General features: G+C 33.0%; 1 protein-coding gene across 2 annotated transcripts in view; it reads right to left on the bottom strand.

Annotated features, from left to right (window-relative positions):
* Positions 1 to 15291, bottom strand: part of CNTN1 (contactin 1) — a 369710-nt gene that overhangs the window by 30655 nt on the left and 323764 nt on the right. For both annotated transcript variants that reach the window (XM_059934553.1, XM_059934554.1), the window contains exons 23-24: positions 11322 to 11434; positions 10375 to 10531 (exon numbers count right to left, since the gene is read on the bottom strand). In XM_059934553.1, the coding sequence (XP_059790536.1) occupies positions 10375 to 10531; positions 11322 to 11434 (270 nt within the window). The remainder of the gene's footprint in view (positions 1 to 10374; positions 10532 to 11321; positions 11435 to 15291) is intronic.

The raw sequence follows: 15291 nt of genomic DNA, 5'->3' as shown, positions 1-15291 counted from the left end.
AAAAACATGTTTTGAAAGAATACATGTACCCTAATGTCCATTGCAGCACTGTTTACAATAGCCAAGACATGGAAGCAACCTAAATGTCCAACAACAGATGAATGGGTAAAGAAGATGTGGTACATATATACCATGGAATATTACTCAACCATTAAAAAGAATGAAATAATGCCATTTGCAGCAACCTGGATGGACCTGGAGATTATCATACTAAATGAAGTAAGTCAGACAGAGAAAGACAAATATCATATGATATCACTTATATGCAGAATCTTAAAAAAAATATGATACAAATGAGCTTATTTACAAAACAGGAACAGACTCACAAACTTAGAGAATGAATTTATGATTACCAGGCGGGAAGGGTGGAGGGGAGGGATAGACTGGGAGTTTGGGATTGACATGTACACACTGCTATGTTTAAAATAAAATGCCTTTCCATGGGAAAAAAAAAGAAAAAGAAAACATAGGCTCTAGCCCTCTTCCATCCCTCCTTACCCACCTGCCTCTGCTTTATTTTCTTCATACATTATCTCTATCTGACAAAATGTTATATATCAATAGCTTGATTTTACCTCCTCCCTATAGTATGTAAGTTCTGTGTGGTTTGCTTAGAGAAATAAGACTTTCACCCACACTATTTTATGGAAGTTTTTCTCTTGAAATTACCAATGATTTTATTATGGGCTGAATTTTACCGCTGAAAATTCATATGTTGAAGCCCTAATACTTAGTACCTCATAATGTGACTGTATTGGGAGACAGAGTCTTTAAAGAGGTAATTAAGTTAAAATAGGTTATTGGGGCGGGCTCTAGTCCAATATGATTGGTGTTCTTATAAGAAGGGGAAATTAGGACACAGACCTACACAGAGGGAAGACCATGTGAGGACAGAGGGAGAAAATGGCCATCTACAAGCCAAAAAGAGAGGCCTCCAAAGAAGCCAAACCTGCCAACACCTTCATCTCAGACTTATAGTCTTCAGAATTGAAAGAAAATACATTTCTGTTGTTTAAACCAGTCTGTGATACTTTGTTATGGCAGGCCTAGCCAACAAATACAGACCTATAAAATACCAAATTCAATAGTCTTTCTCCACTCTTCAATTTCGTCAAACCCCTTTTTAGTCTTACAACTTTGAAATAAATTATGTAAATTAGTATTTTTTAAAATACTATTTAAAAACAACAGAAAACACCTGTATACTTATCAGCAGGCAAACAAATATTGATAACATTGTTACCATCCTATAAACCTCTTCCTGATTACCCCTCACAACACTGTGCTGAATTTTGTGTTAATCATTCTCTTTTGGGGGAAGTTTTACATGTCATATATGTACCTCTTTAAAGGTTGCTTTATTATATTCTTTTTGAACTTCATATAAATAAACTTACATTGTATCTATTATTCTATTACTTCTTGTTTATGTACATTAAGTATTTGAGAATTTTTATAACTATTCATTATTTTGCTTAAAAATAAAACATATCAGTCTAGTGTCAATAGCATTTAAATACAAGTTTGAAAAATATTTGCTACAAATATGGCATGAAAATGTTAAAAATCTTGCTTTATAAATTGGTCATAAAAATTTAAAGAAAGTTATTAATAGCAAACAAAAAAGAATATAAACAGAACTTCATAGAACTGAAACTAAATCACTATTAAACGTTAATATATTCATCTCAATAGTAATTAAATAATAAAAATTATGAGATAATATCTTTCCTTAATTAATGAAAATTTTTTGAATAGCAAGATGCTAGTAAAAAAAAAGACTTGTTTAATGATAAAATGTGGGCATCGCTATTTGGACAGCAATTTGGCAATTGTCAAGTGTTTGCCAAGTCTTTGAAAGGTCCTGCCCTTTAATCCTGTATTTCCACTTCTAGGAATCTTTTCTAAGAAAAACTTGGAAATTCAGAAAAAAGGTCTGTATACAATAATATCCATTATGATATTATCATAATACTGAGAAAGGAAATATGGGGAGTGACTAAATATAGTAGCCACGTTGTTATCTGTGAGTCCTAGTGATCAGGTGATATTAATAATTATTTTCCATATCTTGGGCAAATCTCCCTTTTAGATATTTTCATGATATAGCTTTAATATCTGCAGCTTCTCTTATCCTATAATTTTAATGGTGCTTCTAATAATATGAATTTCTATATCATGAAGTCAGTTTAGAAGTTAAAACATATTTATTGTCTCTCTTTTATTTAATTTAACTTTCCCTAAAAATCCATATTTAGGTTGGTTCTTCTTGTTAGTTTTGATGTAAACCTACTTATTTTTGGAGGACGTATTTTTCTTGGAATTTCAGCACCATTCTTCTTGCTCCCTATGATCTCCTGACTATCTCTGGGGTAAAAATGTGAAAACAATATTTCCTAGATTCTCTTGCCACTGAGAGGCACTAGGGGGGTGAACTGGAAGGTCATAGAAAAGCAGAAGCCACTGCTGCTCTGGCTGTGGTAGGCAGGACTGTGGGCCTCAGCTGATATCAAAGGAAGGTGGTGCCACTGCCTTTGGGATTCATCTGTGGATCCCCTACTTTAGGACCGCAAGCAGATGGCACATCAGTGGGGGTTCCTTTCAACTATTTTGCTTTTCTTAAAGCCAACAGACATTCATTCTCACAGTTCTTATAAAAGATTTTCTTTTTTAAGACTCTAATACTTGATTAAATTATCCAGAGAGGTTTCATTTTTCCTGAAAGCTGCACCATCTTTCACTGACAGAAGAGAGAGAGGAAAGAATTTTATAGTATATGTGGGTTGATCCTGATTTTATTAGAAACTAGTTCAATCATTATAGAATTGATCAGAGATCTGTAATCTGTTGGTTAAAGCTATTGATTGTCTAAGGGCTGCTTGTAAAATGGGTGAATTCCCTCCTTATCACCAACAGTGTTTAAGCTGATGTTGAGAGAGCATAAGTCATCAATGTCCTGCAGAGAATTCCAGCCCTTGGGAAGGAGTTGCACAAGATGGTCTAGACATTTTCCTCCAGCAAGCCTATGAATACTTTTATAATATTTTTATCTCTAACTTTTATATTCCACCTGAAAATTCTTACAAGAAACATTCTAAAATGTACATTTTTACCCTCTGAATAGTATATAATGTCTTCTTTAGTCATTTATCCTCAAAAAGATCTTGTAATTTGCTTTGCTTTGCAGAGCAAGAAAAAACTAAACTATCCTATATATCGATTCTTTCTGAAGAAGAATCTGCTTGTGCTGATTGGGTTTCAGACTTTCTCTTTTCTCACCAGCCCCACAAATTCCCCTTTTGTTCCACTTCAATTTATTTTCTGCACTATAGCAAAAATGATCTTAAATCAGATTGCATCACTCATCTCCTAAAGGCTCCTCAATGTTTTCCCATTGAACATAGAATAAGGTACAAATTTCTGACAAAAGCCTTTAAGGATGGGATGAGGGAGAGAGTTAAAATGAGAGGAGAAGGGTATGAGATGAGTCTGAGATGGAATCAAGGCCGTTCATGGCTTTGCCCCTCTCATCTCTCCAACTCATCCCACATCTCTACGTAATGGTCACACTGGTCTCCTTGAACATGTCAGGCTCCTTCCCTGTACCTGGGACTCTTAGCCCCACTTGAGTGGTCTGGCTAGTTCCTTTTCTTTAGGCTTCAGCCCAAACATTTCCTGCTTAAGGGATGCTTGAACTGATCATCTCATTTAAATCAGTTTTACCTCTTTTATTCTCTATATTAGCCACTTATATTTTCCTTATAATCCTTAATAAAGCTAAATATAAATAAACTTTATTATTTGGTATTAGTTCTTTATTTTCCAGATATCTACTAGTTTTCTTATTTTTTTAAATTGATTTACAATGTTGTGTTAGCTGCTGGTGTATGGCAAGGTCATTCAGTTTTATATATATATAGTTTTATATTTTTTTCCATTATAGTTTATTACAAGAGACTGAATATAGTTCCCTGTGCTATACAGTAGTTACTTGTTGTTTATCTATTTTATATAGAGTACTGTGTATCTGTTAATCCCAAACTCCTAGTTTATCCCTCCCTCACCCCCTTTCCCCTTTGGTAACCATAAGTTTGTTGTCTATGTCTGTGAGTCTTTTTCTGTTTTGTAAGTAAGTTCATTTTGTATCATATTTTAGATTCCACATATAAGTGATATCACATGATACTTGTCTTTCTCTGTCTGACTTAGTTCACTTATATGATAATTTCTAGGTCTACCCATGTTGCTGCATGTAAGCTTCAGAAGGACTTGCCAATTATTGTAACCAGTAACCTAGCAGAATGCCTGACATATTGTAGGTGTTCAGTAGATGTTTATTGAATGAATCAATTTCCTGGAGAGCAAAAGTATTATACAAATATGGAATATTTTAAGAGTAAGGTTTATTTATCAGAGGAAAAAACTATTTGCACATTGTAACACTAAAGTATAGCTTCAGAGACTGAGACCAAATTTTATAAACCAAAATTATTTTGGTAGTAAGTAAATCTTGGAGGATTATTTTTAATTTTCCCTTCTATTTTTATAATGTATTCCCCTGATTAATTTTCCTATCAAAATATGTCTGAATCTAAGTAAATGAACAAATTATGTTGGGACTGTTGTGTGAATTTACTAGTAGCTAAAAAAAACATTGGGGAAGATTCAGGAGAACCCGAGTTAATTTAGACACAGAGATGCCATCCATGGCCTGACAAAGTGGCAAAATCCGCTTCCAGAACTACTGCTCAAAGCTTCTGAAGAGTAAGTAAACCTCTGAGAACTCCCTTTGCTGGGAGTTCCTAGCCCTGTCCATCAACTGCTGAAATAACCCTGAGTCATTTATAGAGCTACATTAACAAAAATCAAGGCAGTGAGTCACTGTCCTAAGTCAAATTTAGAAATGTGAAAAAATATTAGTTTGTTCAGATAACTTATCATCCTTTTTCAAGCTTTTTGTAAAACGAGGAATGCCAAGTACTGCTTTACAGTTGGAAAGGTTTTAAGTGTGTAGTCAGGACTGAATGGTAATAAAAGGAATTTATATTTTAGAGGTAATTTTGAATGTAAGCTACTTATCAGCCTAGAAATACAGAGGTTGAATTCACCCTCTTAAACTCTTGAATCCCACACAACATGTAGCAAAGTAAAACAAAATATTTGATAATTTCAAAATAGTTATGGTGATAGCATTTCCTGAATGATAGTATCTGATTGTGTCATAATCACAAATACAAGACTTTAAAGTTATGATGGTGGACCTATAAAAATGGCATGCAACTGTAACATTATTGTCATATAATATACCATTCCAAAATTTTAGGTTAGTAGTTAATTTATTTATGGAAATCTATTTTTCCAAATGATACAGGACATTTACAAAGTTACAGATTTGGGGATCACTTAATTATATAGCATCCTGTCATTAAAGAAGGCAGGATAAAGTAAACCTAAGACCACCATGCATATTACCCTCTCCTTCTATATACAGGTTATTGTACAAAATTAGATGCTCAAACTATTTTTGGTTTTTGAAAACGCTTACCAAGGATATATTTGCAAAATTGCTGACATTAATTCTTTATGAATTTTAATTTCATAAAGCATGAATTAAATCTAAACATTCCGACTATCCTCTTGTTCCTTTTATACCACACTACTTACACGGGTAATGGAGAAGGGAGCATGTGAGTAATGGAATCAAACATCTAAAGATTCCACCTAAAGACTGGTTTCCTAGCCCTTTGTCTTCTGCTACTGGGAAGAAAGGACAAAGTGAAAAAAAATGTGTTTTTCATCAGTGTTGAAGTCAGTGGCTTTGGTTATATATATAGTTTAATTTAATAGCTTGGAGTTACCAAAAATAGTAGGTTAAATGTTTAGATTACATCATCTATGGTGACATCAGGATAAATTACAGATTTATTCGAAGACATGAAGTCAACAAAATAAATATATAGTACCTTTAAATCAAGTGGAAAAGATGCCTTGTTCTTTTAGAACCTACCCTAGACTTTACCACTACCCACTTTCCAGTCCAGACCATCATCATCGTAATCCTTCTATGACAATAACCTTGTAATTCATCTCCTTATATCTACTCCCCTACTATATATATTTTCCATAATCACAAAAGTGATTTTTCAAATGCAAATATCTGATCATATTACTCCCACCTTAAAGATGTCAAATGACTACTTTTTGCCCTCAGGAAGAAGTCCAGACTCTAAAATGTCCTTGAAAGTCTTCATTTGACTAAGATAGCTATAGTGTGTTTAAAACTAAAAGAAAAATAAAAGCTCAAAATATGTACATTCACACATTAGTAATGAAATACACGCTTCTCTGTGGACATTTATTTATGACCAAAGATCCTTGTTAATCTATATTCTAACATTTGTAAGTGAATATGTCATAAGCTAAATTAATTTATTAAAATTTATATTTAAAATATTGTAGCTATTTCACCAGATTCTTAATTTAACTCACAATGATCTATAAAAACAAAAGATTCTTAAAAGACAATATAGAATGTATTAGACATAGTATGTTTGTGACGAAACATTTACAGTATTATGTTTGCCTCACTGTGAACTATAAACATCTGATAGGGAACAATTTATTAAGACAGCAGATGACAGTGTTCAGGTCAGAGATAAGTGGAGTTACAGATTACCATGTCTAATAAGTTTTCTAGAATATCTCTAATACTGTCTTAATCTTTGTAAGAATCAAATTGTGGGTGAGTATGTCATAATGTAAATCATGTACCCAATGGGAAGGCATATCAACGTTCTAGACATCTAAATTATAGTTTAATTTGCCAAATTATTCTTACTCTATACAGAAATCATGAATTCATTCAAGAATTATTTGTTAAAACCGTTATGTGCCAGATATGTACTCTGAGTGCTGGGGATTCAAGGGTTGAACAAGGCAGGCAAGAATTTGCTCCCTCAGAGCTTACATTCAAGTAAAGATAAAGATAGATAATAAACAGTATCAACTAATAAGATAATTCTAAATAGCTATAAATATTATGAATAAATTTAAAAAGTGACACAATATGACAAAACATTGGAGTAGAGGGTTATCTTACATTGATGGCTGTATAATAATTCTTCATTGAGAAGGTGACATCTGAGCAGAAACAAAAATGACAAGAATGATCTGCTGTGCCAAGAGCCAGAGAATCCCAGGCAGCAGCAAGAAAAAGTACAGGTGGTTAAAGGTAATACGAATAATGTTGGTATGTTCAAGAAGCAAAAAGAGGTCAGTGGACCAAGGGTGAAATCAATTAACTGAGGGGAGAGAGTTTGGCAGGGCCAGATTATAAAGGTAGGTGGTGAGGAATTTAGAATTCATTTTATAGGATATCTTTCTAAGAGGAGAGTTATATGATTTGACATGTTTGAAAGGATCAGTCTGGCTGCTGCATAGGGAATGGACTATAGGAAGTCAAAACTGGAAGCCTAAAAAATTTTTAGAATTGTAATAGAGCCAGCGAGGAATGATAGTGATGTGGACTCGAAGGCATCTGGAAATATACAAACGGTAGCACATTTTAAGTATGTAAACTATGCCTCACATATTTTAGGCATTTAATGTATATTTGTTGAATGAATGAATGACAGCATAATGCATATAAATATGAAAATGTAGCAGTGTATTATATTCATGGCTACATATATTAGGCATGAAAACTGAAACAAAGGAAAGTACTGGGAGTCTTTTAAACTTATGAGAAAGCCTAAAATTTTCATTTGTATTTAAATGCTTTTCTCACTACAAATAATTTAAACAATTTGAAAATAAATCCAAACTTAAATGAGACAATTCTAGAATGGTGCTATTCATCAAACATCTGACATTTCCTAATGTTAATTCTACAGTTTTGTTTTTTGTTTTTTTTGGTACAGTTATGGTCAGATTGAGATAAATAATAGAAATTCTGCATTAATAAGAATATTTTCCATTACTTAGCAAAAAAAGAGGAAACTATGTTTGAGGTTTCTAAAAAATCATACTCTGTGTCTTCTGCACATGGGCTATTTACACTGGGCAATCAGACTATAAAGTTGGTGTGCTGCAGCTGGTCCATACTACCTTCCAAAAGGCAACCATTACATTTTAAGGAAGTTTATGAGTGAGTTGTTGAAAACACTGTTATTAAAATTGAAATTATGTAAACTTATTAGTTAAATGAAAAAGTTTAAAACAAAGGTAGTAAGTATTCAGTCTCTTCACTTCCTAATTATTTACTACATTTTAATTATCATCAGTGCTCTTGAGGTTATACCTATTGCGTCTGTATGGTGACAATCCTATCACAGTGTGCTCCTAACCACCTCTTTCCAACTCCACATTTAGTGACATCATGTGGGAAACTTGAAATCGGACATGATGAAATATTTACATCACAAAAATTGGCAAACACTATAAACCAGGGCTTCCTCCTACCCAGGACAGTCAATTGTTTAACATTTACCAGCACACCACTAGTTATAACTGTACTAATGCTACTGTCACTGCTACAGCATCTGTCCCTGCTACGAACTTCTATAGTCTAAATTCCAGAAACTGTGTTCTGCTTTGCATTAGGAATGAATCAAGGGTAAAAATGAAGAGAGCAACAGTGTGCCACAGCTGGCTTTTAGACAGGGAAGGTCAGTGTTCAAAAGTACTTTATTTAGTTCGTTTGTATTTTACCACCCTCAAAATAATATCCACATTTGCCTCTCATTTCCTTTTGTGAAACAGCCCTGCTAAGTGTGAAACTATTGAAGCTGTGTGTTATCAAAGTTCAAAATTTAGAAAAAGTTTCAAAAATAAAAAAGATGCCATTTTCTTCTATTAAAATAGTGATGACTTAAAAGAAAGAGACTAATGTTGGAGTGGTGCAACATTAGTACTCATACACAATGATAATAGGAATATAAGTTGATAAATATTTTAAAATATATTTTGAAATATAGAAGTAAAACTCTTTAACTTATTGTTTAAATTTAACCTGCAGAAAGATTATTTAAATTTAACCTGCAGAAACATTTATAAAAATGCACTCAAAATAGTGTTATTTATGATAGGAAAAACTGAAACGGGTAGATAACTTTTGTACATTTGAGAGAATATCATGTATAATTTTAAATAAAATACATAAAGTTTTCAATGACATGGGGGATGTTCATAAAACATAATTGATAAAATTTGGATATGACACAATATATTCAATAGAAGCCAACACATGAAATTATATATGTATATAGGGTAACTAAAAGTAAATTCCACTGAACATTAGTTAAGCAGTTAGAGTATTTGGAATATGACTATTTTCTTTTCCTTTCATATTTTAGCAATTTTCTAAAAAGACATAATAATGTCTAAACTAAAAGTGTTTTCAATGTAAATAATTTGAATTTATAAGAAAACCTAAAATTTCCATTTGTATTTACATGCTTTCTCACTACAAATAATTTAAATAATTTGCAAATAAATCCAAACATATTTTAAAAAGTCTAGAATGGTACTATTCACCTAACATCTGACATTTCCTAATGTTAATTCAACAGTTTCTTTAGATAACCATGATTGGACAAAAAACACTGCAATTGTTTTAAAGGATTTTTATTTTAGGTTCATATGTAACATACTCATCTATTTAGCTATAAATCACCAAATTTTCTTCTACATCAATTATTACCATCTTTGTTTTAGCATCTTCTAGCACTTCATAGTCTCATAAAATTCTCAAAATGACCTCAATTTTAATTCAGTATAATTAAACTATACCATGCATACAGGGTGAGAGAAAATATCAAAATTTTTAAAATTAGTAGAGTTTTACAGGAAGAAATAACTGCCTTAAATATTTATTTCAAATTAACCAATGCTGTGAGAAGTAATTAGAGTCTGCAGAAAAGGAATCGCTATACTGAGACAAATAGACATACTGGTAAAGGAAGGAACTATCATCTACTGTCTTTCTATCTTATTATATTAATATGTGTAAGATAAAGAAAAGGGGGTGAGAAGAATCCTGATAGTTGTCCAGTGAATTTCCTTTTGATATAAGAGAAGTTTGGATATTATTATCTAATGATCTAGTATCATGTACCATTTTAATGCATTATGGTATTTTAATTGTGCTTTGCCGCCCAGATAATAACCAATAGGTATCTGATATGTTGCAAATGTACTTTTGTGACTTACAAAGGGAGAAGTTTCAAGTTTCAGGGCATCCTTACCATTTCAAATCTACTTACAAGTGATACTGATATTAGTGTGAATATCAGTCCCACATTTACCCTTGAGAAGCCATATGGGCCTAGAACTTACGAGTACTTAATTAAAACGTGCCTTAAATGATTGGCTTACCTGAAATTTTGACTTGAGACACCACTCCATCTCCTCCATCACTGTGTGCACGAACCTCTACAACATATTCTCCATCCCTGGGGATTGGGACTTCTATGGAGTGTTTGTGAGTCGAATACAGCTTGCCATCATGCTGGCCATCAGGTCTATAGAGTACCTTTAAAAGTTTCAAAATATGTATATTTAATAAACTGGCAATAAGGAGCCAATGCCCTAACATTAAATAAAATAAAAGTGATATACTTTTATTAATTAAAAAAAAAAAATCTTAGGGAGCTGTGTGTAATACTAGCTGGAAAATTCACGTTATTTTTAATTCACAGAATTGATTTCATCTATTTTTAGGGTGATCCAAGAGGATGCATCTTAAGCATCTAAACTTTATTTTTTGAAATTACCAAAATAGAGATAAAGAATGTCTTTTATGAAAAAGGTAAAAAAATGAGGGCTCTTTCAATATATTAAATTAGTCTAAAAATTGCCTAGCAATTAAAATTTTTTCACACTGTTTCTAAAAGTTAGTGTTGACTGAAAACTGTGATAGTGTGATATAGAGAATATATAGAAATAACCTTTTTTCCATTTTTGTTCATTTACAGAGGGTACCTCATACATCAAAGAATTCACTGTGTGCTTGGTGACACTATCTTAATCATTGTCAAACAAAAATGGATTCTTTCTTTCTCTCTTTTTTAAACACTAATTATTCTAACAACTCTATTCTTTAAAGCAGTTATTCTATCTATCTTGCTCATTTGACGTAGCATTTTTCTAGAATTCACTGAAGATCGTTTCTCATTTCAAAATTTATCATGTCATCTGATTCTGCTACACAGCTAGATTAAGAGAGAGCTGGATGGGTTTTGGCAAAACAAAAAACCAAACATCAGTCGCTCTTTGTAAGAATGAAGCTTGTGTGGGAAATAATCTAGTAATCTTTTATATACCTTATATCCTGTCACTGTGGATTCATTTGATAGTGCAACCACATGATCCCAGGTGATTATGTAGCGTGAACCAGACCTTATGGAACTGATGATCCTTGGAGGCTGGCTTGGAGCTGTGAAAGTAATAACATGCAACTGATAGTCACCATATCCAATTTTAATTCTGCAAGCTGTATCACATTGGGAATTATAATACTGATAATGATGTGACAACAACAATGGCTAATTCTGATGTTTGTACTGTATGCCTGGCACTATGGTATGCACTTTACATCCATGGGTTCATTTAATGCACTCTGTGACCCTGGGAGGTAGGTAATAAAATGATCTTTTATTCTCTTCTCATCAACCTTCACTTGGATGTCTCTCTCCACCAGTCTTTTGAAACTTCTGTTTTCAAGGTCATCAATCATCTCCACTTGGCCAAATCTAATGTCACTTTTTTACTCTTTTAAAACTTAACATCTTTGCAGTATTTCACAGAGTTGACCTTCCAATTCTTTCTTGAATATCTTTTCTTAAATTTCATAATCTCTTATAATCTTTCCTCCTATCTCTCAGGTTGTTCCTTCTCATTAATCATCCTTTGCTAGCTCCATGTCCTCTTCCCAGTTTCCAAATGGTGGAATGACTTAGGACTTGATCCTGAGCACGCTTCTCTCCTCTATATATGAATCTTCCCTAAACCTTACACCTGGGCCCATGGTTTTAAGTACACACAATTTTATCTCAAGCTCATCTCTCTCTCAACCTCTAGACATATATGTGCAACTTCCTATCTCCTCCTAAATGTCTGAAAGGTTTCTCAAATGCAATATAATCAAGACAGAACATTTACTATGTACCCCCAAATCTGCCTTTCTTTGAAACTTTCCCATATTTACTAAACGGTACAACCAAACCCCCAATTTCTCAAGCCAAAATCGATTCAGTCTTCCATTCTATTTATTGCCAACATCCAAATTAGCTGCAAATTGTTAACTCTGCCTGCAGAAAATTTTCCACTTCTTTCTATCTCCATTATCACCTAGTGTTGGTCACCAACGTTTCTTCCTCAAATACTAGAAAAGGTCTCCTAATCTGCTATTCTGCCTCAAATACTAAAAAAGGTCTCCTAATTTGCTATTCTGCTTTCACTTTTATTCCATTGTCTACCCAGAACAATTAAAAAAAACATAAATTAGATATCCCTCTCTGCCTTACTATCTTCCAATGATTTCTTATCACACTTAGAAAGAATTTTAACTCCTTACTATGATCTATAAGACCCTTCTTATTATGACTCCAGCACACTTCTTCCTCCTCAACTCAGAGCCTATGCTCTGGAACTATTGGCCTTTCTACAAGTAAAGCATACCGCACTCTTTTCATATAAAGGCTTTGTGCTACTTATTTTATCTGCCTGATAGAATCTCCTCTGCAAAGACCTCCTTCTTATTACTCATATCCTAGGTCAAATGGCATCTTCTCTAAGAGAATATTCCCAACCATCAGATTGGAATTTGGCTCCCACCCAGGCAGTTTTAAATTGTATTATCTGTTTTTTTATTGTATTTTATTTATTACTTAATTCTAATTGAAGTGTAGTTGATTTACTATATTATATTAGTTTCAGGTGTACAACAGTGATTCAATGTTTTTATTGATTCTACCACTTTAGAAGTTATAAAATATTGGCTATATTCCCTATGCTGTACAATATAGCTTTGTAGTTTATTTATTTTATATATAGCAGTCTGTACCTCTTAATCCTACCCCTATTTTACTCCACCCCCTTTCCCTCTCTGCACTGGCAACCACTGGTTTGTTCTCTATATCTGTGAGTCTGCTTCTATACTGTTATGTTCATTCATCTGTTTTATATTTTATTCCATATATAAATGGTAACATTAAGTATTTGACTTTCTTTGACTTACTTCACTAAGCACAATACCCTCCAGGTCCATCCACATTGTTGCAAATGGCAAAATTTCATTCCTTCTTTAATGGCTGAGTAATTCTCCATTGTATATATATACCACAACTACTTTGTCCCTTCATCTATTGATGGACATTTAGGTTGCTTCCATATCTTGGCTGTTATAAATAATGCTATGAATGCTAGAGTGCATGCATCTTTTCAAATTAGTGTTTTTATTTTCTTCAGATATATATATAGGAGTGGAATTGCTGGATTTAAGTTTTTTGAGGACCTTCATATTGCTTACCATAGTGGCTGCATCAATTTACATTCCAACCAATGATATACTAGGGTTACCTTTTCTTCACATCCTTGCCAACATTTGATATTTGCAGTATTTTTGATGACAGCCATTCTGACAACTGTGAGGTGATATCTCATTGTGGTTTTGATTTGACTTTGTCAGTGATTAGTGATGTTGAGCATCTTTTCATGTGCCTATTGGCCATCTGTATGTCTTTTTGGAAAAATGGCTATTCAGATCTTCTGCCCATTTTTTTACTGGGTTGTTTGTTTTTTTTTGATATTGAGTTGAATGAACTTTTTACATATTTTTGATATTAATTGCTTATCTGTCATATAATTTGCACATATTTTCTCCCACTCAGTAGGTTACCTTTTCATTTTTTCAATGATTTTCTTTGCTGTGCAAAAGCTTTTAGGTTTAATTTGGTTCCATTAGTTTATTTTTGCTTTTGTTTCCTTTGCCTGAGGAAACAGACTCAAAAAAATGTCAAATAGTGTTCAGCCTATCTTTTCTTACAGGAATTTTATGGTTTCTGGTCTTACATTTAGCTCTTTAATCCATTTTGAGCTTATTTTTGCATATGGTGTTAAGAAAATCTTCTAATTTCATTCTTTTGCATGTATTTATCCAGTTTTCCCAGTACCACTTATTGAAGAGACTGTCTTTTCCCCTTTGTATACTCTTGTTTCCTTTATCATATATTAATTGACTATAAGAACATGAGTTTATTTCTGGGCTCTCTATTCTGTTCTATTGACCTATGTGTCTGTATTGTGCCACTACCATACTGTTTTGATTACTGTAGCTTTGTAGTATAGTCTGAAGTCAGCAAGCATGATACCTCCAGCTCTGGTTCTTCATTCTCAAAATTATTTTGGCCATTCAGGGTATTTGTGGTTCCATAAAATTTTAGAATTATTTCTCCTAGTTGTGTGAAAGTATCATGGATATTTTGATACGAATTGCATTAAATCTTCTCTATTGATTTGTTTTGTTCTGAATTTTATTTATTTCCTCTCTTATCTTTATTATTTCCTTCTTTCTGTTGATTTTAGGCTCTGTTTCCTCTTCTTTTTCTAATTCCTTTAGATGGTAGTTTAGGTTGTTTATTCAGATATTTCTTCTTTCTTCAGGTAGGCCTGTATGGCTATAAACTTCCCTCTTAGAACTACTTTTGCTGTGTCCCACAGATTTTGGAAAGCTGTGTTTTTATTTTCATTTGTCTCTAGGTATTTTCTGATTTTCTCTTTGATTTCCTTCATTGACCCATTGGTTTTTTAGTAGTATGTGTTTTACTTTCCCTAGGTTTATGTTTTTCCCATTTTTCTTCCTGTAATTGATTTCTAGTTTCATACCATTTTCACTATAAAAGATGATTGATATAATTTTTATCCTCTTAAGTTTTTTGAGATTTGTTTTGTGGCCTAGCATGTGATCTATCCTGGGAAGCATGCCATTTGAACTTGAAAGAAATGTGTACTCTGCTGTTTTTGGATGGAATGTTCTATAGATATCTATTAAGTCCAACTGGTCTAATGTGTCATTCAAGGCCACTGTTTCTTTTTTTTTTTAATTTTTTTTTAACATCGTTATTGGAGTATAATTGCTTTACAATGTTGTATTAGTTTCTGCTGTATAACAAAGTGAATTAGCTATATATATACACATATATCCCCATAGCCCCTCCTTCTTGCATCTCCCTCCCACCATCCCTACTCCACCCCTCTAGGTGGTCACAAAGCACAGAGCTGATCTCCCTGTGC

Source organism: Balaenoptera ricei, chromosome 10, assembly GCF_028023285.1.
Source record: "Balaenoptera ricei isolate mBalRic1 chromosome 10, mBalRic1.hap2, whole genome shotgun sequence".
NCBI classification, from domain to species: Eukaryota; Metazoa; Chordata; class Mammalia; order Artiodactyla; family Balaenopteridae; genus Balaenoptera; species Balaenoptera ricei.
The sequence above is the reverse complement of the archived record's forward strand: the minus strand, read 5'-3'. Positions and strand labels throughout refer to the sequence as shown.